This window comes from Rhinolophus sinicus, linkage group LG06, assembly GCF_036562045.2.
Source record: "Rhinolophus sinicus isolate RSC01 linkage group LG06, ASM3656204v1, whole genome shotgun sequence".
Taxonomy (NCBI): Eukaryota; Metazoa; Chordata; class Mammalia; order Chiroptera; family Rhinolophidae; genus Rhinolophus; species Rhinolophus sinicus.
The window spans coordinates 123,543,159-123,568,077 of NC_133756.1; the positions used below are offsets into that span (position 1 = coordinate 123,543,159).

At 37.4% G+C, this 24,919-nt stretch overlaps 1 protein-coding gene across 1 annotated transcript; it reads left to right on the forward strand.

Annotated features, from left to right (window-relative positions):
* Positions 1–2,134: 2,134 nt before the first annotated feature.
* On the forward strand, positions 2,135–24,919 carry NLRP14 (NLR family pyrin domain containing 14). Its single transcript, XM_074335932.1, has 11 exons — positions 2,135–2,426; positions 3,241–3,312; positions 5,386–6,973; positions 9,661–9,831; positions 12,482–12,649; positions 15,895–16,065; positions 16,493–16,663; positions 18,155–18,325; positions 20,299–20,469; positions 23,736–23,906; positions 24,597–24,919. Exons 1-11 carry the CDS (start codon positions 2,135–2,137, stop codon positions 24,730–24,732), a joined length of 3,282 nt encoding a protein of 1,093 aa, XP_074192033.1. The 3' UTR covers positions 24,733–24,919.

Sequence of the window (24,919 nt, forward strand, 5' to 3'; positions counted from 1 at the left end):
GCTCAAAGAGACACCCAGAAAAGCAAGGGGAAAATAATGAAGAAAATAGGGGATTATGACAGTCAAGGGGAGAGAGAATATCAAGAATTAAGGAATTGTTAAATAGTATTATACATATGGCACTCTATAAATTAGGTGCATGCATTATCTTTGAATCCTTGCAGGTACTGTTATTTTTCCTGCTTACAGATAATGAAAATTGAATCCAAAATGCCTACCAGGTTTTGCAATAGGGTGATAATTGGTATGAGTTATCTCAGTAGAAGTGGGGTTGCAAAAATTAGATTGCAGTGGATTGAGGATCGGTAAAGTATGAAAGATTCTAAAGTTTGACTATAAGATGACGGGGATGTGAAGTAAAGGGAACATTTGTAAAAGACTAAAGTAGACTTGGGCATGTTTAAATGTTAATAAGGACTTAGAGGACAGGGGGAAGTTGAAGATAGAGAAGATAGATCATTCATGGATTAAGTCCCTTAATATTGGATTCTGATGAGATTCAGATCACAGGTGGAGAGATGAGCTATACACAAAGGGAGAGAGCCCCCTTCCTTTGTTACAGGAAAGAAGAACAAGGCTTTAGTGATATCTGTAAATTTCTAGGCAGGAAGTTGAGGGTGTTGTGTTTTATGCCTCATTTTCCCTCACTTACTGTAATTCGTATGTCTTGGAGAAATTTCAGTGTTCCTTTGAAGTTTTGCTCAAATTTACTCCTTTTGCTTTTTTTTAATTTAAATTACTCTGAAAGTTGTTTTCTAATCTGTAATCTAGATCCTAATCTGTATCTGCAGTGCAGTTAAAACATACACCAACCCTCCCCACAAAAACAACAACAACAAAACAAAAAACAGCTGATAAACTTATCATTTACTGTAGAGTAATATCCTTATTTACTGTATAATTCAGTTATATGTGATTTGATACTATATGATCCACTTTCTGTTTAAGAAGTAAAATCTCCCTTTGGTACCGTTTTTTATTTCCCCCATCCTACCTTTTCAGTCTCATTGGCAAACATAGGGGGAGGCATTATGAAAGACTGTAATGGGGAGAGGGGTTTAGAGAAAAATCAGCTGCACTGCAGACTGGCTGTGTCTCTTTAGGCAAATCACTGAAGAGATGAGAAACTTGAAGATATGGTTTAAGTGATTAACTGGATGCTCATGCTGAATAAGAAATTGAATAAAGCTCCTAAATTGAGTAAGATGGGTGGTAAATAAGAGGAAAACACAGGTCTCAAAAGACCAGGATTTCATGCTGTTTGAAGAACTGTCACAATGGGAGTGAGGCCATGAAACTGCTCAATTAACTGGAAGGTATTAGTAGAGAATGGATTATGGGACTTCGGAGTTTAAGAGGTTGAATAGTTGTTGCTGATAAAAGTCTGGAGTGAAAGCATCATAGTGAAATGCTGAAGTGAAATCAGGTCATGGGAGTTAGGGTCAAGGATGTGAGAGGGGGGTGTTTTGTGTGGGCATTAACTTTGAGCTCACCCAGAAAAATTGTGATGGGGAATGGATGTGAAAGGAGCTTGTGAGTTAGGAACACAGACCTTTGGTGACTGCATATGCGTTTGTGACCAGAGGTGACATGATATGAAGGGGTAGATGGTGGAATATTCCAGTCACATGTGCTTCAAGCGTAATGAAGTGTTTGGTTGGGTATAATAACAGTGTTTTATAGGCTGAGATATATGTTGGGTGTTGGTGGGGGAGAGAAGGGATGAGGAAAGTTGCCAGTACTTAGTAGGAGCCTGTTCTGTGCCAGGTGATCCATGCAGTCTACCTCATATAACCCATACCACAGTCCTCTGAGGTTGCCTCTGATACCTCATTTTGCAGAAGAGTAAACTGAGGCTCAGAGATGAATGGTCTGTCTTTATTTCTTATAGCTCATAAGTGGTAGGACTGGGAGTAGCTCTTAAGGTGGAAGAAATATGCAGTGGTCTATATTGAAGGAATGTTTTTTTTAGGATAGCAAATGTATTACAGAGGATAGTAGGTCAGCATTGAGCCGAATTTAGTGGGCTTCAACACATTTTTGTTGAATTAATCCATATTTTTATAGGTATTTCATGTTCTAATTTTACTTTTCCCTAGGTCTCATTTATTTCAATTATTTTTTCAGGGACAAGATGACAGATTTGTCGTCATCTTCCTTCTTTTCTGATTTTGGGCTCCTGTTGTATTTGGAGGAGCTAAACAAAGAGGAATTAAAGAAATTCAAGTTACTCCTAAAGAATGAGGTCATGGAAGCTGGGGGCTGCCCGATACCCTGGGCTGAAGTGAAGAAGGCCAAGCGGGAGGATTTGGCTAACTTAATGAAGAAGCATTATTCAGGAGAGCAGGCCTGGGATGTGGCTCTCAAACTCTTTGGCAAGATGAACCTGAAGGATCTGTATGAGAGAGCAAAGACAGAGATCAACTGTGAGTGATGCTAGGCACATATCTGGGCGGTAGGGAGATGGAAGTGCTTCCTGGAGCCCGCTAGGGTGATTCTATGAATCTCTATGAGATTAAACCACTCTGTGAGACACAAACTCCATGGTGCTCAAGTACATTGGGAGCTTGTTGTATCATTTGAGTAGCACGGAAGAGGCAGAAGGGTTTTGAGTACTGTTACTCAGCCTGGCTCCTTAATTGGAGGTAATTCATCCATTTTGCACTAATTACAATGCTTAATGGAACTGAGTGATAAGAATTATCCCATTTAGTGTTCCTTTGCCTAAACTACAGATAAAGTCATAGGTTAGGCTAAATTTTAAGGAATCTCAAATATGATTTAAAATCTTTGCTGAAATAGGACTGGGGAAAAATTATTAAGGGACATAAGCTAAGTCAGTATTTTTAGTCATTCCCAAGTATGAAATATGGTAGATATCTAAAATTCGTTATTCATACACAAGTATTACAAAGTGTATATCTATTATTTCCTTTGGGGCTCACTGCATCACTGTGAGGTCAGTACAGACAAGGAAATTTGAGCTTAGATTAGACGACTGGCCCTGTTACAGGGTGGGGGGCATGACAAGAGGTCTCCTATTTCATGTTGTTCATACCACATCACTTCTTCCTCAGCTAGACTGACTGGTGGTGTCTGAGGCTCTGATGGCGCTACTTTTCTTAAAACAGGTAGTCATAAAATTACACCACTGAGGAGAATTCTGGCCCCTGTTCTGGCCATTACCAAAGCTCTCCTTGTTTTTGGCAAATCTCATGATCCTTTTGGAACCTGTTGCAGGGGCAGCCCAGACCATGGGACCAGACAACACCAGAGCCGGAGAGGCACAAGATGATGAAGAGACAGTGCTGGGTGAGTAGATGGGCTTTTGTCAGATTTGGGAGGAGTATGAGCTTATGAAGCTGGATGGGGTTTATCTCCCAGGGGACTTTTATTCAACTCATGTTAACTTCCTCTACTATCCTGTTTGCTGATTCTCATTCAAAAAGAGTCAACAAAACTGGCTCCCTGGCCAAAGTCAGCATCAATGCCGTGTTAATTCATGAGAGGCCTGAATTTGGAAATTCAATTCAAGAGAGCCCTGAATTTGGAAATGTCCAATCAAAGATGACAGTCTTAATAAGCAAAGGTATATTCATGTCTGTGTTTTATGAACTAAAGAATCCCTGAGTTAGCAGGGGCTATTTGGCTTATCACATCTATTCCCTTTCTTTAGAAATGATGCGATAATTGAATTCCAGGGGTGGTGACCAATTACTCCATATAAAATATAATTTCTAGAATCAGGTTTTCTCACTCTTAGTTCAGTACCATTTCCATTCCCCCTACTTTGTTTTGATTTCTATGTAGTTGACTTCCAGTCTGTAAGAGGAATTACAGTACAAAGAAAGCTGGTCCAGGTGAGAAACCTTTATTCTTAATTCAGCTATGTTGCTTTCTAACAGGCCACACTATATCATTCAAGAAATAATTAAGAACTTATTAGTATTTGGAACTTCATTCTAAGTATTTATTAGTACTTGGAATTTCATTCTAAGTACTAATAAATAATTTGCTTATTGTATTAAATGATCTTGAAGATGACTTCCCACTTTGACTTCAATTTCTGATCCAACATAAGGAAGTTTATTTTTGTGGTATAACTGGCCATAAATTTAAGAAACCAGCATTCTATCTTCATAGAGATTGTTCTGTAAGAAAATTTAGAATCTAGATAAAAGTGTAATGAAAAAAGTAAAAATCATCCTTATAATCTCAATTTAAAGTACTGCACTGTACTAGGTATTACACCCTAGAAAGGAAGAATACCTGCCTTCTAATTCCATAACTTTTCCTGGGGGAGAACTAAGCATAATTTAGTGGAATATGAACTATGTTAGACGTTTGTCATGAATGCACTAGGAAAACAAAGGAAAGAATTATTCACAGTTGTCCCTCAGTATCTGAGGGGGATTGGTTCCAGGATGCTCCTCTGATCCAGAATCCGTGGATGCTGAATGAAGCCCTTTGTATAAAATGGTGTAGAACCGCGCATGGAGTTTTGGCCCTCCTCATCTGCAGATTCCCAGCCTCAGATCAAAAATATTATTTGAGGTTGGCTGAATTTGTGAATGTGAAGCCTAGAGATACACAGGGCCGACTGAATATTGAAAGAAAAATCCACTTATAAGTGGTCCCATGCAGTTCAAACCTGTGTTTACTTTAAAAATTAAATAGAACAATTACAGCTTGTGATAAGTGCTATGAATGAAAAATAAACTGTTTTATGGGAATATGTGAGAGAGAGAATTATTCTAGCTTTGGGGCTTAAGAGACGACTTCCTTCCTGAGATAGTGACATTTAAATTGAGATCTGAAGATGGGATCAGACTTTAAGTAAAAATGAAACCATATTTTTCATTTTATTTGCACACTTGGGAATTTTTTTCTTCTCTTTTAAATATTTTTCACGCTATTTTTCAGTGTTCATTTCTATTAACGTTTTACCTGTACAAAGTGGATTATTTTGTAGCTTCAGATCTGTCTTCAGGTCCTCTCTGGCTATTACTGTTAATTGTTGTCTGTGTTCATTTTTAATCTGGATGATGACTGTTCTACACATGTATCATCTTTTTTTCTCTGTAGAGCAAAAGTACAAAATAGAGAAAATATTTTTAGAATGAATTTACTTTTTATTTTCCATCACAAATTCATTTGTCATTGTCAGTTCTATTTTTCCAGTTTGTAATGTAGATTTTAAATCTACAGGAATATTTTTGTTTTATTTACATTCTTTTCTTAGCTAATCCAGCCTGCACTTTGATTTCAGCCTGTATCACTTCTTGTTCCTAACTCTAACTCCAGTATTCTTAACATTGCAAATCATAGAATTTGTTTTAATCACGTGTATATTTGTTTTGTTTTTCCTGCTCCATTCTGACTTAGGTGATGGAACAGAATACAGAATTCAAATACAGGAAAAATTCTGCATCATGCGGAATAGAAAGTGTTTGCTTGGAGAACCTAAAGATTTCCGTCATGAAATTGCTGAGGAAGGCGGAAAAGTATTGGAACAGTTGTTTGATGTGGATGTCAAAACCGGTGAACAGCCGCAGACAGTGGTACTTCAGGGGGCTGCTGGAGTTGGAAAAACCACCTTGGTGAGAAAGGCATTGTTAGATTGGGCCCAGGGCAATCTCTATCACCAGAAATTTACTTACATTTTTTATCTCAATGCAAGAGAAATTAACCAGTTGAGAGAAAGAAGCTTTGTTCAAATGATATCAAAGGACTGGCCCAGCACAGAAGGCCCCATTGAAATGATTTTGTCCCAGCCAAATAGTCTCCTTTTTATAATTGATAGTTTTGATGAGCTGAACTTCGCATTTGAGGAACCTGAGTTTACGCTGTGCGAAGACTGGACCCAGGTACACCCAGTGTCCTTCCTCATGAGTAGTTTGCTGAGGAAAGTGATGCTCCCTGAGTCCTCCTTACTGGTGACAACGAGACTCACAGCTTGCAAGAAACTAAAGCCTCTGTTGAAAAGCCAGCATTCTGTAGAGCTACTAGGTATGTCTGAGGATGCAAGAGAGGAGTATATTTACCAGTTTTTTGAAGACAAGAAGTTGGCCTTGCAAGTACTGGATTTACTAAGAAACAACGAGATACTTTTTAGCATGTGCAAAGTCCCCCTAGTGTGCTGGGTCATTTGTACTTGTCTGGAGCAGCAAATGGAGAAGGGTGGTGATATCAGGTTGACCTGCAAAACCACCACGGCTCTGTTTACCTGCTATATCTCTAGCTTATTCACACAGGTAGATGGAAGCTGTCCTAATATACCCAACCAAACCCAACTGAAGAGGCTGTGCCACTTGGCCGCTAAAGGAGTATGGACTATGACACATGTGTTTTACAGGGAAAATCTCAGAAAGCATGGATTAACTAAATCTGATGTCTCAGTTTTCCTGGACATGAATATTCTTCAAAAGGACATAGAGTATGAAAACTGCTATGAGTTCACGCACCTACACATTCAGGAGTTTTTTGCAGCTATGTTCTATATGTGGAAAGACAGTTGGGAAATCACAGACTGTTCCCTTCAGTCTTTTGAAGACTTGAAGCTGTTACTTGAAAGCAACAGCCATAGAGACCCCCATCTGATGCAGATGAAATGCTTTTTGTTTGGCCTTTTGAATGAAGATCGAGTGAAACAACTGGAGGAAACTTTTAACTGTAAAATGTCACTGGAGATAAAATGGAAGATACTTCAGTGGATAAAAATATTAGGAAAGAGTGAACATTTCTCATCACAGCTGGAATGTCTGGAGTTGTTTCACTGTCTATATGAGACTCAAGATGAAGCATTTATAAGCCAGGCAATGAGATATTTACAAAAGGTTGTCATTAATATTTATGGGAAGATCCATTTGCTTGTGTCTTCATTCTGCCTTAAGCATTGCCAAGGTTTACAGACCATTAAACTGTCTGTGGTATTTGAGAAGATGTTAAACTTAAGCCCCCCAGCTGAAACTTGGTAAGTGTGTTAGGTCAGTTCCCTGGATGTGTTCTGTGGGGGTGTGAAGGAAGTAGATTTTCTCAGAGGGAAAGGAGGAGTTGTTTAGCTGAGATCCCAGAGCCAGGATAACCTTTCAGAGATTTCCCACCTTGAGAGAGAGGCCAGGCACTGAAACCCCTTATTGACCAGTCACAGCTACTGGTGAGGAATATGCAAAAACTTGCCTGAAGTATCCATCTTGGCCTGACGGTAATCCCAGGAGAGGGACCTGGCTGAGCACTGTCCGCTGGCAACACTCCCAGCAACTAGGGAATGAGTGCTTCAGTCCTCAAGGAGGGGTATGGCGTAGCCCAAACTTACACCCATCAGCTTACATATGTTTAACTTTTAGAAATCATGCCCTCCAGAAGAATAGGAACTAGGAATTTCTTGCTAAACCTAGTGTACATAGGTCATCTCTGTGGGCTCTGTTCCACTGTATTCTACTGATTTAGCTCACCTTCCCCATTGCCTAGACATCCCCGGCCTTTGTATGAAAAGTCTCAGCCCTTTAACAACTAACTGGAGAGAGTCAGATGTGGGTAAGAAATAGTAGGTGCTAGATGAATGTTTTGGAAGAATAAATGAACTTCAGCACTTTCTGCTTATTATTACACCCTCTTCCCTTCCTCAGATTGCCTTTCCTGACTCTACCCCTCTAAGTCTGGGGGAACAATCGAACTATGGAATTAGTTCCATATTAAACTAAAATTAATTGAGGGCTTACGATGTGGTATACAGTTACAGAGTGCACAGGATATTTAACATTCCCAATTTAATGCTGATGAAAGCCATATCTCAATTTACTTTTGAGATTACAAAACTGAGCTGCAGAGTTCACCTAGAAAGTAAGTGTACAGTCATTGATTCAAGCACACATCAAATAGTAGCTAACATTTGCTTAATACATACCTGACAATCTTCTATGCCCCAAATCATTTAGCCTCCTAAAAATCCAAGGTAGATGCTACTTTTACTTATAAAAAACTGAGGTACCACGAAGTTGTGTAACTTGACTGAGGTCACACATTTTATCCATAGTATCTGTACACAGTAAGCACTTGAATGTTTAAGTCAATAATTTATTGCCTAGTTTTCTCTAAGACGTCAGGTGATGTAGAGGTCACCGCTCTATAATGTCATTCATTCCGATTTAAATAAGGTATCGGGGAAATAAGGGAGGAAACCGATATTTATTGAGTAGTGAAGGGGATCAGGATACGTCCCTCCAAAATATGCCACTTTTACAAAAGAATTATCTTGAGCTGAAAGCATTTGAGTTCCTGAAATACCTTATCTGCCTAGAAGCAGAGCTTTCCAAAAGAACTCAACTGTCATAAATCCCCTCCTAGGAGCAACCCTAATCTCTTTTTGGAGAATCTCTTTTTGAGACAGAAGTTGACACTACCCAGACAAATGTCACAAACTATCATCTCTCTCATCTGTTCTCCTAAATCCCATTTATCTTTCCAAAAACTCATTTGTTTTTCCATAAGCACCCTTTCTCTTTTGCCTTTACCCTGTGAGTTAGGTGTTTAGATCCCAAATTTTAACCACCCCATTGAGTTACTCATACGTGAGTTTCCCCTATGTGTACCCATGATGAACCTGCTAATAAAATTTGCATGCTTTTTTCTTGTTAATCTGTCTTTTATCAATCTAATTTACAGGGCCCTGGCCAGGAAACCTAGGAGGGCAGAGGGAAAACGGTATTTTTTTTTCCTGCTCTACAGTAGCTATTATGTATAAGGCAACATGCTAGACTTTTACATACTTTAAATAACAGCAGCTACCAATTGTCAGGAGCATTTACAATATGAAACACTGGCTCAGCATTTTCTACAGATTGTCTTACTGAATTTCACAGTAATCCTAAGAAACATACTATTAGCATCACTTTTTATGTTGAAAAAGCTGAGGCTCCTATAGGTTAGTAATGTTGCCAGAATCACGCAGTTTAGTGAATGGTGGTAGAGTTGGAACTCAGAACTATTCTATTGTAGAGTTCATGCTTTTATAATCGCTAGACTATCTGTTGTAAAATCACCCTTTTTGTGTATAATGAGTCTATTGATAGTATGCCTAATAATTAAATTATACAGCATTTTAAAATTTACACAATGCTTTTGTGTACCCACTAAAATTGGCTATTAAATCCTCAAACCCTGTGAAAGGAGATGGCATTTCCATTTTATAGATGAAGAAAATTCAGAGTTCATGAAATTGATGTGACTTGCTGAAAGTAATTTTGCTAGTAAGTGGTAGTACTGGGCTTATACCTGTGGTTCTTAATCTGTGTCACAGTCCCATAATGTCTACCCATTATTCCTAATCTTACTCACTGGGGTCGGATGTTATTTTTCTTCTTGATACTGGCTCTTCAGGTTTTTGAAGGCTTCTCTCTTATCTTCCCTGAGTCTCTTCCTCCTAAATGAAGTCGCTCTTGTGCATCAAAGGAGTGTGTCCAGGGGGTTGGGAAAGCTATTGGGCAAATAAAGCCTCTGGAGTGCCAAAAGGAAGGCTTCCCGGTGAACTGTGCCCAGCCAGACCTGCACTGGGTGTTCTCGCCATTCCCAAAGCCCACTTAACTTCCACCCTGTACCAACTTCTGAGAGTTGCCTGGGCTGAATTAGGATCATTGGTCTTTTCTTTTCCCAATTATTTAGGCAAAGGGATGTTGGTTGCATTACTCATTGTTGGCAAGATCTCTGCTCTGTGCTTCATACAAATGAACACTTGAGAGAATTGGACCTGTGTCATAGCAACCTTGATGAGTTAGCAATGAAGACTTTTTATCAAGAACTAAGGCACCCAAACTGTAAACTACAGAAACTATTGTAAGTCTGACATGAGAAAATTTAATGGAGTTATTCCAGTTTCTTTCTTTGTCCCACCTCCCACTCCTACTTCTTAGGGGCAACAGTAAACAAATATTTAAAATCCACTGAGTACAATAACCAAGAATGTGACCAGTGGACACCTCTGAGGACCTGGAAGCATAACTGATTTATTCTGGGAAAGATAGCACAGAACATAGTAGCTGTTGACATGGTTTTTTGAGGCTTGATTAGGAATTTTCTAGATGAAAAAGAACACAGAGCTAAGGCATTCTAATTCTAGGCAGGTCAACAAAGCATTTTCGAAGAAGTTCTGGAACACTTTTTTTAATTGAAGAATAATTTATGTTCAATAAAACGCATAGATATTAAGTGTTCAGTTTGTTGAGTGTTGACAATTGCATACACCTCTGTAACCAATACCCAAAACAAGACAGAAAATAATTCTATCACCTCAGAAAGTTTCCTTGTACCCCTTTCTATTCAGTCCTCTCACCCCATCCAGTCCCAAAGGCAACCACTTTCTAACCTCTATCACTATATATTAGCTTTTTCTGTACTTGGAAGTCATTTAGATTGATTCAACAATATGTGTATTTTGTGTCCATCTTTTGCTCAACAAAATGTTTATAAAAATTTATCCATTACTGCATGTTTTAATAGTTTATTTCTGTTTTTAATTGTTAATTATTTAAATTTATTGGGGTGACCATGGTTAGTAAAATTATATGGGTTTCAAGTGTACATTTCAATAATACATCATCCATGTATCACATTGTGTGTTCACCACCCAGAGTCAGTTCTTCCATCACCATATATTTGAGTCCCCTTTTCCCTTCTCTACGACCCCCTCCCTCATTTCTCTCTGATAACCACTAAACTATTGTCTGTGTCTATTAGTTTTTGTTTCTTGTTCCTTTATTTTAATCTCTGATTAGCATTCCATTGTATGATATACTACAACTTGCTCATTCATTCTCTGTGAATAGACCTCTGGGTTTCCAATTCTTGGCTATTATGGATAAGGCTGGTGTGCATATTCTTGTGAAAATCTTTTATTTTTTTATTTTGTGACATATGTTTTCTTCTCTTGAGCTAATACCTAGGAATTGGAATTGCTAGTTCGTAGATATATATTTAACTTTTTAAGAAATAACCACCCAGTTCTCCAGAGTGGTTTTATCATTTCATAGTCCTACCAGCAGCATGCGGAAGGTGCAGCTGCTCCTCATTCTTGCAGGCATTTGCTATTTTAGTCTTTAATTTGATTCTAGATACTCGTATCACATTTTTACATTTGCTTGTTTACATGTCTCCCTCTTGTCCATTGGCTCTACTAGGAGCTGAAACTGATCCTGTTTTTTTCTGTATTCAGTGCCCCTCAATGCACACGTGGCCTAATTGGTGCTCAGTAATATGTGCTGAATGCTGAAAGAATGATAGATGTTGGTTCCTATAAGCACTGAAGATTAATGTTCTTTTATGGGGGTACAGGCTTCCCCCTAAATATTTCCCTTAGAATCTCAGTGTTTTTAGTGAAATTTGACCTTAGATTTCAAGCAACTAGATTAGGTCTGGATTTGCATATAGATGTAGTAGGCAGTTACATATATGTTATAATTCAGGGGTTCCTGGAAGTCATTTTCGCTCACCCTCAAATATCTCCCCCACACATTGTCCCTTCACTGAATGTCACCAGTACAATAGCTAATGTCTTTTTTTGGGTTAAATGGTTTCCTCTTTTAGAATGCAAGGGTACCCTGGTACTGTGAAGGTAGTTTTTGGCCTTTCCCACCTTAGTGGGGCCTTAGACTCAAGTCCCATTTCCCTAAAAAGTGAGACTGTACTTTTGATTTACATTTAGTGAGTGCCTTAGCCACTTTTACTAGATGATGGTGGTTAGTGCTCTAAATGGGGAAAAGCTTTATTTTCTTGTGCTTGCCTGGAAGGAGGTCAGGGTGAAGGGTAGGTAAGTAGTGGGCAAAAAGGAGGTTTTGAACAGTTAGCAGTGTGAACATGCTAAGCATTTGGGGCCAGCAGAGGCACTACAGAAGAATCAGGTACAGCTAACAATGACTGAGTTAGAGATGGAAAAATCAAAAGAAAAATGGGAGGATTTAACTTCCTTCGTATTTTGCTTTGGGCTGTCTCTGTACACCTAACAAAGTTCACGAGATGACAGCATTTTTGCAATAATGTGTTTTCCTAATGCGTATCAAACAGTTGATGTTAACTGTTAACTCACCTTGGCTTATTTAATGGATTAAATATTGTGAATGTTGTAATTACAGTATTTGGAATAATCCCAATTATTTTTGGTCGTCATTTCTGGGATTTAAGAGTTTAAAAACTCCTCTTCTGCTTTTCCTGATGTTATCATCTTCTTTTCCATGGTCAAACAAAGTTGAGAGTATCAGTTGTCAGGATATAATGTAATGGACACCTAAGTGGTAACCCAATTGTTTTTCTAAGTAACATCCTGAAACTTGAATTTATGACCTGACCTGGAATATGAGGAACCCTAAGTAAGATAAGAAATGGCAGGAATATTTAGAAAACATCTAAGAGTTATTTAGGTTTGAAAAGAAAAGGGTGCTGTAACTAGGGACAGATGATTTTGTAATCCCTCCTGCATATTTTTTTCCTAAAGGTTGAGATTTCTTTCTTTCCCTGATGGTTGTCAGAATATCTCTAGTTCTTTGACTCACAACCAGAATCTGATGCATCTCGACCTGAAAGGGAGTGATGTAGGGGACAGTGGAGTAAAGTCATTATGTGAAGCCTTGAAACACCCAGACTGTAAACTACAGAATCTGAGGTAAGCTGTGAGGTTTTTATTACAATTGATACTTTGTCCAAATAGACTCTTCCAGCCTGGAATTGCTGTTCATAGCACCACCTTAAATCTACTCGTACTTGCATGGTATGGAATAGTGGGGATCAGTAGATTGAGGCTGATTCCTACTGATAGGACGTTTAACTCCTTCCATTCCCCCCATCTGAAGACACCTCACTGTACAGTTCTGTGTCTCCATCTCCTAAATTGGGGAGGGGGGTCAGACCCAGAATTTATAAAGATTTAAGTTTTTTTCATATTTAAATGCAGGAATATGTATATAATTGTATCTTTAAATTCTCATAGAGAAGAATGGACTAATGGTAACTGAGGGCAGTGCTGTGCCAGGCTTGGTTTTATTTAATGTTGATAATGAATCGCCCTCATCTTATAAGTGCAACTCCGTGACCAGTACAGAAAGTTGAGGAAGAACAGTGTAGCAGCTGTCAACTGTGAAGGTGCTCACTCGCTGTCATATATACTCTGGATCTTAGTGGTGGGCCTGATTTTCTTTCTTTGTGAAAGTGAGCTTAGCAATCATACTTGGTCTCCACACTGTGTGTCAGGTTTCAAGAAAGATCTTATTTTACAATGAAAATTCCGTTTCTGACAAAAAATCATTGCAGTTGGTTTTCCCTTTGAAGTTTTTGTAATTCCTGGAGTCGGTGGTGGTGGTCAAGAATGAACCTTGATGCAACAAAGGCCAAGACAGGTCTGTATTTGTGGGAAGCATGATAATCTGTGTAGGAAAAAAACAAGTGAAATCTGAGACAAGATCTTTTTGACTATGAATTCTGTTACCATTGGGTATTTTAAATCTCACCAGTTTTTACAGGATGAAATTCACTTACAGCATGTCTGGAAAGTTGTTGGATAATTCTTGAACATGTGTTAAGTTACAGGCAGGCCAGGTTTGGGTATGGGTTATACTATCTATGAGGTAGTTTTAAGACATCTTGAGGAATTTTCTGTAACCTGCAGCCTCTGGTCTAGAACCCAGGTGACAAGTAGGTCATTGGTTCCTCTCTAAAAGTAAAACATATTAATAGCAAACAGCTGTTAAATAGAGGGCAAGATGTTTTCTTACAGGGGGAGCCCTGGATCCAACACAAAATACCTTGGCACTTGACAGATCAGCAGGACTTGATAAAATCTCTTTCATCAGTTGCGGTTTGATAAACCTTGATGTAGACCCAGTTACTAGGCATTCAGACAGGAAAACATCTCTCTGGGCCAACTAGTCAGGTTCCTTGCACCAGTGAACAGAACATTGGGGTGGCAGAAGTCATCAAAGCTTTGTAATAACCAAACACTGCATTATGTAGGACTGGATATTCTCCTGTTGTGGGTAGCCAGTGGGGAGTAATCAAGAGGCCTGTATAGACTGTTGCCATTTCATGTGGGAAAAGTTCCAGTTGTGTGTTTATTTCAGACCTCATGTTATAAGAGCTATGGACAGTTGACTGGCCATGTAATATATGTGCTTATGTTCTGTCCCTCTAGTGTAATGTTCTTTTTCTGTTAAACTTTAGTAATTTGTCAACAGTTCCCATAACATTGGAATCTTTTGGTTTCTAGATGGGCTCTATCCAAATACAGTGTATAAGATTTCCTTCATTTCCCTGTATGCTTGGTTGCTGATGTAATACCATTTGGTATTACAGCATTTCCCCAAAAATAAGACCTAGCTGGACAATCAGCTCTAATGCGTCTTTTGGAACAAAAGTTAATATAAGACCTGGTCTTATTTTACTATAATATAAGACTGGGTATAATATATAACATAATATAATATAATGTAATATAATATGTAATATATAATATAATATATATATAATATAACATAATATGTATAATATATAATTAATAAAATTAATATAATATAATACCGGGTCTTATATAATATACTATAATATAATACCCGGTCTTACATTAATTTTTGCTCCAAAAGACGCATCAGAGCTGATGGTCTGGCTAGGTCTTATTTTCAGGGAAACACGGTAGTCTCCTTGGGCTGCTATAAGAAAGCATTACAGACTGGGTAGGTTAAACAACAACATTTATTTCTCACAGTTTGGGAGGCTGGAAATACATAACCAAGGTGTTGGCAGGATTGGTTTCTGGTAAGGCTTCTCTCTTCGGCTTACAGATGGCCACCTTCTTGCTGTTTCTTCACATGGCCATTTTTGTGTATTCGCATTCCTGGTGTCTCTTCTTACAATGACACCAGTCCTATTGTATTAGGAGGTCTGCTCTCATGACCTGATTTAAAACCTAATTACTTTCTCAAAGGCTCTGTCTCCAAATACAGTCACATTGGGGATTAGGGCTTCAACATGAATTTTGGGGAGCATTATTCAGTCCATAACACCTTTTCAGGGCAAGTGAGGTTTTTCAGCCTGAGCGTATGTCCTAGGTCATCTGTTGAGGTCTGATTCTGGACTGAGGCAGGATCACCTTCTGTTTCTACCTCTGTACACCCTGATTTTGATAAAGAGAACCAATTCCCAAGGGACTCGAGTTGATAAGTCCTTGATTAAAAGAATAGAGCAACTTCACGTTCCGGGAATGCTGCTGACGCAGGACTCTTCTTACAAATAGCTGGTATCAGGTTCAGCCTCAACCAAAGTGCAAGTTGTCTCTAAATATGAGTCTCAAACTATGGACTCTACATGCACTACTTCTGCTTCCCTTCCTTTATTTTTTAGAAACTTTTATTTTCAATTTACTTCTTGTTTTCACTCTTAAGGACTGGATTCCTCAGAGAGCGTGTGTTGGCTCCCATGAATAAATGAGCTCTTGGCAGACAGGGGAGTAACAGCTTTTACTCCTGCTTTCCCGTCCATCTATTTCAGAAGTCAAAGAATGCAAGGCTAGAGCCATACTTCAGTCTACCATCTCCCACGTTGTAGTTAGAGGATATTCCTCCAAGATTAAAAAAAAAAAAAATGAGGATCATTTAAAAATATTTTTGAATGTTTTTATATGGATTTTCATAAGAAATTGGGGAGGTGGGGATGGAAAAGACGTGCTTCCCACCCTTCCCTTCCCAACTCTCTGTTAGAGCCTTCTGCTTGAATTAAATAACTCATTCTATGCAGGGAAGCTGTATTCTCACAAAAGGTCCCAAAGACCCATATCCAAGTCACCACATGCTCTGTCTGAGTGAACAGTGGTTATAATTTTTCTCCAAGTAGTGGTCATTTCTATTTTTCTGTGTTTTCCAGTTTGGAATCCTGCGACCTGACTACGCATTGTTGTCTGAATATCTCTAAGGCTCTCGTCAGAAGCCAGAGCCTGGTATTTCTGAATCTGTCCACCAATAATCTATTAGATGATGGAGTGAAGCTGTTGTGTGAGGCCTTGAGACATCCAAAGTGTCACCTAGAGAGACTATCGTGAGTCTTTTTGCTTTGTTTTCTGTAGAGTCATTTTGTTTAATCTTGTGTAGCTTAGTTATGATCTGAATGGGCAAACCGCCTGGGTCTTGACACGAGTTGGGTCATTTGTCAACCCTGGATGGGCTCCTCCTTTTCTTCCTCTACTGCCCTTCTTCTTTTACCCGACTTTTAGACACTTCTTCTCTTCATGATTGAATTCTTAATTTTCATTTCTTTCCAGGCTTCTCCTCTCCTCTCCTATGTTTTGTTTCATCATGCCCTATACATTGCTGCAATGGAATCCATCATTTTTAGTAGCTTTGATGACGTTGAGTCTATAGTTGAGGTGTAGGAAATGTAAGTACCAGCTAACTTCTCTGAGACTAAGAAGAGAAGCATGAACTTGGGAATTTGACTGCTCCCTTACCATCTGTTTCTCCTTCAGCTTAGAAAGCTGTGGACTCACAGTGGCTGGTTGCCAGGATCTCTCTTTGGCTCTTACCAGCAATAAAAGGCTGACACATTTATGCTTGGCGGATAACGACTTGGGAGATGATGGACTAAAGCTTGTGAGTGATGCCTTGAAACATCCACAGTGCATTCTACAGAGCCTTGTGTAAGTTTCTGCCCATTTTCAGCCTCCCATTATAATACACATTTTGAAATACATTTAAAATGGGAAAATATTAATGAATGTATTCTGTCTCCTGTTTTTCCCCTGTCATACTTAATGATAATGAAGATGATGAGCTTGATGATATTAATAACTGCCATTTATTGTGTCCTTACTGTGTGCTGGACCCTGTGCTATATTTCTTTAATCTGCACAAAAATACTTGGTGTCAAATTGGCCACCTGAGTTCTAAGTGTCTCGTTGTACAGATGAGGATTGTGGGGCTTAGAAAGATTATGCAACTTGCCTAATGCTCACAAGAAAATGATGAATTTAGAACTAAAGTCCACATATCCAACTGCATATTCTGGGGTCAGAACAGGTAAGGAATGCCATTGAGCAGAAATGTAGCATTCCATGGTATGGCTAGATCACACTGTGATTATTCTGTTAGTTGCTGTTGGGTAATGTCCTAGATATCAAATTGATGAGCCAAATTTTTTATTGGCAATATGGTTAAATTGCCTCCTGATAAATTGTTTATATTCCCTCAGCAGTCAATCTAGGGGCCTGAATTTTAATATCCTCACTGGGTATCTACAGTCTTTTTGATCAATATTAATTAATTGAAAATAACTTTACAGTAAAGTATTTGATGTTGAGCATCTTTTCAGATGTTTTTGGCCTTTAGTAGTCTAGAAATTGCCTCATTATAGGCTTAGTTTTCATCTGAATGTGTGCTTTTATATATGTTATATATTATGGTTAATATCCCATGTACATTGTTACTATTACTTTTATATATTAAAAATAATTTACCTAGAATGTTGCTGTAGTTCTAATCTTCCTTATAGACATTTTTAGAATATGGAAGTTTAAAATTTTTGTGAAATCTAATTATCTTCTCCCTTATCACTTTAAAAAATTTTCTCATAATTGAAAATAACAATTTTTTAAAATGCCACTTATGTCATCTTTTTCATACTGTTTAAGGTTTAGTTTTTAATAATTAAATGTTAAATCATTCCAAATTAATTTTGTTATAAGGCTTAAACTTATTTCTCCCCATATGTCAGGTCTGTTGTCCCCAAATCATTTGATATAATATATCTTTTCCTTACTGATTGGAAAAGCCACTTTTATTATGTACAAAAAGTACTTTATTATGATTACTCCCATTCTTTTCTGTATGCCTGTTCCTCTGCTCTATGTAGCTACTTCTGCAACAGAGTACTATATTTGTATACAATGTAAAGAGGTTAACATTTCATTTATAGCAATAGAAAGAACATGAATCCACTTTTAGCCCAATCTGGTGTAAATCTGTTTCCCAAATGAGACAGCCAAAGAGGCAATGAGGGAAGAGAGTATTTGATCTGAGATGGAGTGTTGGCAAGTACATAAGGGATCGTAACGTGAAACGTTTTCAAAGATATACATCTCTGGGCCATAGAGCAGTGATTCTATCTTTTCCTCTCACTGTCTTTCCTGTAGGCTGAGACGTTGCCATTTCACTTCACTTAGTGGCGAACATCTCTCATCTTCTCTCCTGCACAACAAAAGCCTGACACATCTGGATCTGGGGTCAAACTGGCTACAAGATGATGGAGTAAAGCTGCTGTGTGATGTCTTTCAGCATCCAAGCTGTAATCTTCAGGACCTGGAGTAGGTATTCTTTGACCTTACTTTTGTGTAGCTTTAACTACTGTGAGGGCAGGAGAGAAAGGGAAAGAAAGGTACTGAGAGCTGAGTGTCAGAGAAAAGAATAAACAGCTGATTCCCTCTCTCTCATTCTGCCTTAGACTAGCTGGAGAAGTCTGTTCATCAATTTTTTTTAAAACAATTAGTACAGTAATCACAGTTAACGTCCCTCAGGTAAGGAGGACCAGAGCCATCACGCTGAACAGTAACCATTTTATTTTTCCCTCGGTTGTGCCTCAGTGTGTGTCCTCTACCTTATGTCCATGAAGCTGAAATTGTGCTCTATTAGTTTTTCTTTCTTAAAATTCAGGTTTATAAATAGGTCAACTTTTAAAGAAACTGGGAATGGAATTTTTAAAAATATCCAACAATCCAGTCATTCTTAAACAGCAACCGTTTTATTCCTGTTATGTTCTTTCTTACTCTGTGAGTGGGTGCCTGGTATGTGTATATGTAATTGTGATGACTGTGTAGACATGACTTTAAAATTTTCTTTTTACGTGATAGTATTTCAGAAACACATTTAAATACTTATATACAGTTATCTTATTATCTTAATGGTTGCATGATATTTACTATTTAATTATATAAATGTTGTGGCTAGAGTGATGCAAGATAGAGGTGTCCCTTAGCGATCTCAGCTTACTTTCCCCACTAGGGCCTCCCCTGGGACTAGTAGCCTGGGTGAGTCATTAAGGGTCTAACCCCAGCATAGTTTTTTTAAGAACTATAAATTCAAGATTGTTGGTATACCCAGAAGTGTTTGGCTTGACTACACTGACTCATGATAAGCAAATTTCCAAATGAGTTTAATAGTTGATTGTCATATCTATAAACACTAAAGTGATTGAACTCTTGGGTCCAGTAAGCACCTGTACTTTCGGAAAACTGATACGATATGTGTTACAGTGTGATTCTCTGATATTTCCTTGATTATTATTCAACTGGAAAATAAAATTTTACTTAATGGAAATTGTCATTGAATCCAATACCTCTATTTCAGCTACAGAGATACAATTTCTAAGTGACCTATACACAGAAGATGTTTGCTTAGCCCAGTTACTTGTCTTAGCATTGCTATAAACACATAGACTAATTGTGCTTTCTTAGCTACCTTCATAGTCTCTATACAGGCCGTGCCACTGCCTCAACAAGTGTTTACAGCAAATTGAGCCTGATGCTGAGGGGACTAAAGGTTATTATTAAAGTGATGCTCTTGTCCTCAGATAACTCACAAAATGCTAATAGGGAGATAATATAAAGCCAACTATAATATTAATATATTCCATATGTTGTTATAAAGAAGTTTCAAGGAGCAAGGAGTGGGACAGAGGAGACTGAGTTGCTGTAGTCTTGACAGGTGAAGAGGATTTTGTTATATGCAGATGTCTGTCAGAAGGAAAGAAGAGAGAAAAGGGGAACAAGGATAGATATGTTATATTTGGAAAAAAAATAGATGTATATAGTTGGAGAATAGGGTAGGGACAAAGTATGGAAAGAGAATGCTTGAGGCCAGATTGGACAGGAAAAATGTCTTTTATATGTAGCTTGCTTTTTTCTTCTTTGGAGGTAATACTTTGAGACAAATTCCTGGAAAGCAATTTTGTTTCAAAAATATATTAGAAACTGAAATTATTGAGATCTGTGGGTTCCTTGGGAAAGCTTACAATACTTTTTTTAGTATTGCTGGAAATAAATGTTTATACCCTTGATTTGGGAAACTTGATCGATAATAACCTGTTTGTGGAAGAAAGCAGTTTTATGCACTATTTTTTCCTGCCCATTAATAAAGCCCATCTGTTTCTACTGGTCATGTTAGATCTTCTTATGAGTGTCCTGAACTGTAGATAAAAAAGGCTCAATAAAAAGGCTCAAATACTTGTGCATAATTAAGCCTCACAACTAGAGGTCTCACTTTTCTTTTGTATTTCTTGCAGATTGATGGGCTGTGTTCTCACTAGTGCATGTTGTCAGGATCTGGCTTCTGCTATTTTGAACAACCCAAACCTGCAGAGCCTGGACCTTGGGAACAATGACTTGCAGGATGATGGAGTGAAAATTCTGTTTGAGGCTTTGAGACATCCAAACTGTAATATTCAGAAGCTCGGGTGAGTTCAATTTTTCATTAGGAAAATGATACCTATTTGGTGGCTTGTATACTTAGAAGAAATTTAGTATATGGAGAGAGGATGGGAATAAATGGGGCTAGAAGGTAAGTTACTCTCAGAAATGAGAATCCTACGTTCAAATATAGGGATCAATGTGTATTATATGTTGTTTAGTGTAGAAGCAGTATTTCACATTTCTTTGTGTCTTCCTCAGTGCGTTGGACAGGGTATGTATTAAATAAATAGTACTTGATTTAGGTCTTTTACATGCTATCACCCTTCAGATAGCCCATCTGTCCTTGAATTAATTATTCTTATTAAATCAAAGATTTTACTAATCATCTTCTATCTAGAAAAATGCTATTGATGCTTTCAAGGAACTTGCAATCTAATCTTATCCTATGTTCTGCGTACTTTTTATGTTCAGTTATATATCGTTTAGATTTTTTTCTCTTTAAAATCTTGAATTGATATTGGATAGTACTTTATACTTATACAACATGAATAATTGACCTCTGAGTCAAAATTTTGCTTTACACGTAAGAAGCCCAGACACTATGATATGTCTCCCTGAATCTGCCAAGAAAGTGCTGCTTTTCCTGTTTTCATTGACCATTTATATGTTTTTATCACAACAATGATGTTGTAACTATTGGGTCTGAAATTTAATTTTGTCCTACTTAACACCCAATAAGTTAGCCTATTACTGTCCCATGAATGCTGGCAGGAGACATAGAATCCTACCAGAGACAGACACCTTATTACTCATAGCATAGCCAACTGCACAGCATTAGGCACATTTGTGTCAGTTTCCTTTGTGCCCCAAGTCCCACAAGGTCAGTGTGGAGGGCCTGGATGGATGCCGGTACATGCAGTGGCTTGCATCCCAGTAGAGGAACATTGAGTTTGGGGACCCATCATCTTATAGCAAGCAGTGAATAAGCCTGCTCTTAGTCCTGGAGGGGGAGACATTCATCAAGGTTTCTCACTGCAAATGCTTTCTAGGAAACAGCCCAGGTAAAAAGTTGTCAGGACCTTGCATTTTTGTCAGCAAAAATATAGGAGGGAGAAAGACCCATAGAAGAATGTCTCCCAGCGATATCGATCCCTTTTTTTCCTACACAATATAGTCCTAGCTTCTGGTGAATCTTCACAAGGACATGACACTCCACTGGCCTCTTGATTAATCTGACCAACTTTATATACAGGGAATCATGCTTTATATATTCTTTTGTGTTATGGTTGTGGTTTTTTATTTTTGCTTAATGTTATGATTATAAGAGTCATCTAGTTGCTTCATGTAACTGTAGTTCATTTTTATTGCTGTAAAAGATTCCGACGAATGCCCATACCAAAAACTATAACCATTCTATTGTAGGTGGAGACTTGGGGTTGTTTTCATTTTCTTTCTTTTATGACTTAGTGATGCTATAAATATTTTAATACATAAATTCTGAGTCACCAGCATAGACATTTATCTAGAATAAATAGGAGGGAGATATTGTCAAAAGGATTGTACCAATTTATTCTGCCACTTCCAAAGTTTCTATTGCTTTCTATTCTTGACAGTTTTGTCAGACTTAATTTTTAAAATTTTAGCCAGTTCTTTATTGAGTAATTTTTGGTAAAGTATTCCTATAATTTTATCTTTTCATCTACATTTTAAAACTTATTGGCAAGTGTCTAATAATATTTTATCATCTGCTTCATTTCTGTATCATTTCTAGTGATTCAGATATCTAGAGATGTTTTATTAATTATTCTTTCTATCTTATTCTACTTTTGTTGAATTTATTTTACCATTCTTTTTCTAAGTTCTTGAGTTGGATGCTTCGTTCATAAATATTTCTTCTTTTCCAACACAGACTTGAGGTTATGATTTTCTTTTAAATCATTGCATTAATTTCATCCTACAAGTTTTTATACTGTATACAATGTTTTTGTTATTTTTGAGTCTAAAATATTTAACTTCAAACCATTATTTTAAAGTGCATTTCTTAAAGTGTATTTCTTAATTTTCAAATATAAGAGTGGTTTCTTGTTATCTTTTTATATTTACACTCTAGCATTTTGGTCTGAGAACATATAGTACATGATTTCAGTTCTTTGAAATATGTTGACATTTGCTTCATGGCCTAGTATATAAGTCAGTTTTATGTGTTCCCTAGTGCAATTGAAAAGAATATGAAGAGCTGTTGGTTGCCATATTTCGTATTAATAAGATTATTAATCCTCTTCAAGTCATCTATAATTTTTGTGATTTTTATCCAGATAATTTAATTATGGTAAAATATGTTTAAAGTCTTTTTTATAATTATTTGTCCTTCATTTTGTAGTTCTGTTTTTGTTTTCTGTATTTTGAGACTTTTATTAGTGACTGCAAATTTAGAATGATTTGTTTCTTGATGAATTCTTGATAATCTTTTATGTCACCCTAAGGTTTATTTTGTGTGATATTTATGTACCCTGTGTCATCATTAGTGGTACTATTGCTCCATTATGTTAATGTGTGTTCCATGTGGGCAGCAACTGAAGAAAAAGTTTTGTATACTCAGTACCTCTATAGGCCCTCAATTGTTGAATGACTAGATAAACATAAGGTGAAAATTAAATTTAAATTGGTTGGGGGAATCATCAGGTGCAGAAGGTTGAGTTTATCATGCTTCTTTAGTTCATTGTATTGTATTATCATTGGTTTATGCAAGGGCCCACAACTGATTGATTGATGGTTGGTTAGTTGGTTAATTTATCTCCATTAACCATTCTCCTTCCCAGCCATGGACAGCTGACCTAATGTGTTTGAAATTTGCCATAGAATTGTGTGTATCCTTGTAAAAGATGTAATGTTTTTTGGTGTATGCATTTTTATTTATATAAATGGCATGGTGCTAGAGATCTCATTATATAACTTGCTATTTAAATACTCAATACTATATTTCTAAAATTTACTTATGTTACTGTATTTTTAATGCTGTTCAAGGACTCAACTGCTTTATAGTTTTCCTTAGTGTGCTACCATATTTTATTTATCCCTTAGACTATAATTATGAACTTGTAATTCATGATATTGGAAGGGGTAGATTCAGTCTATAAATGTCTAGTAGTAATGAATATGATAAATACTTATATTCCTTGGATATACCCTAATTGTACTCATTTTTTAAGCTTCTGGAGTTAACCTACACTCCCAGCTCACAGATTTCTTGTGTGCTTGCTCTCTGTCATGGTATAAAGTTAACTTTATCTGTAGTCTCTCTTCCCTGCAGGCTGGCATATTGTGGTTTGACCTCTCTCTGTTGTCAGGATCTCTCCTCTACTCTTAGCAGCAACCAAAGATTGATAAAAATAAACCTGACACAGAATACCTTAGGTTGTGAAGGAATTACGAAGTTATGTGAAGGTTTGATGTCTCCTGAATGTAAACTACAAGTTCTAGGGTAAGTCTTCATTGGCTTCTTAGAAGAAAAGTTTTCTGGAATGAGGAATCGGGGGAGACACTGGTTTATTGCAGTCCTCAGGAGCAACCTGATTGTGGACCCTTGGATATTTTCCAGGCCTTTTTTTTTTCCTCCCATAGAACACGGAATTTCAAGAGATGTAATACAGAATAGTGGTTAAGAGCCACAAACTCGAGAGCCAGCCTACCTGAGTTTCATTTCCAGCCTTGTCACTTACTAGATATTTGAACTTGTGCTAGTCCCCAGTCTCTTGCGTTTGTTTCGTTATCTGTAAAATGGATGAAATGATAATATCTACACAGGTTTATTGTAAGAATCGATCACTTTCATCAGTATAGGCAATCTTTAAAACAGTACCTAACATAAACAATGTGTTAGCTATTTTCATCAGTATCATTAGTAGTACTGTTTCGCTTGACTAGAAAAACGCTCTTGGAGGATTCTTGTAATTTTTAATGTTTCTCTCTTTCTCTTCTATATTCCATTTTCCTTCAACTATGGTATCTCCCTTACTGTATCCCTCAGGTTCCTTTCCTACTCCCAGCCATGTTAATATTCTCTCCCTACTTTAACAGAACAGTTTTTTTCTTTCTGAAATAAATTCTCCAGAGAAAGTAAAGTACTGTGGGAAAATTGAGTACAAGAAGAGATGTTCCCTTGTTTTCTCAGGTTGTGCAAAGAGGCATTTGATGCGGAAGCCCAGAAGCTGCTGGAAGCTGTGCAAGTTAGCAATCCTCACCTAGTCATTAAGCAAGATTGTAATTATTATAATGAAGAAGATGGTTCCTGGTGGCAGTGTTTCTGATTTGAAGAACTTGATATTCTTTAAAAAAAAAAAAAAAAAAGTAAAGTAAAGACCTTAGAGTGATCTGGGGCTCTTAGCTTAGATACTCTTTGCCCAGATATATTGCATTTGATATCTGTTAGATATAGGTTAATCATTTCTCTGTAAAATGTTTGTTCTACTTCCCACAGGAGTTGAGAGGCTAAAA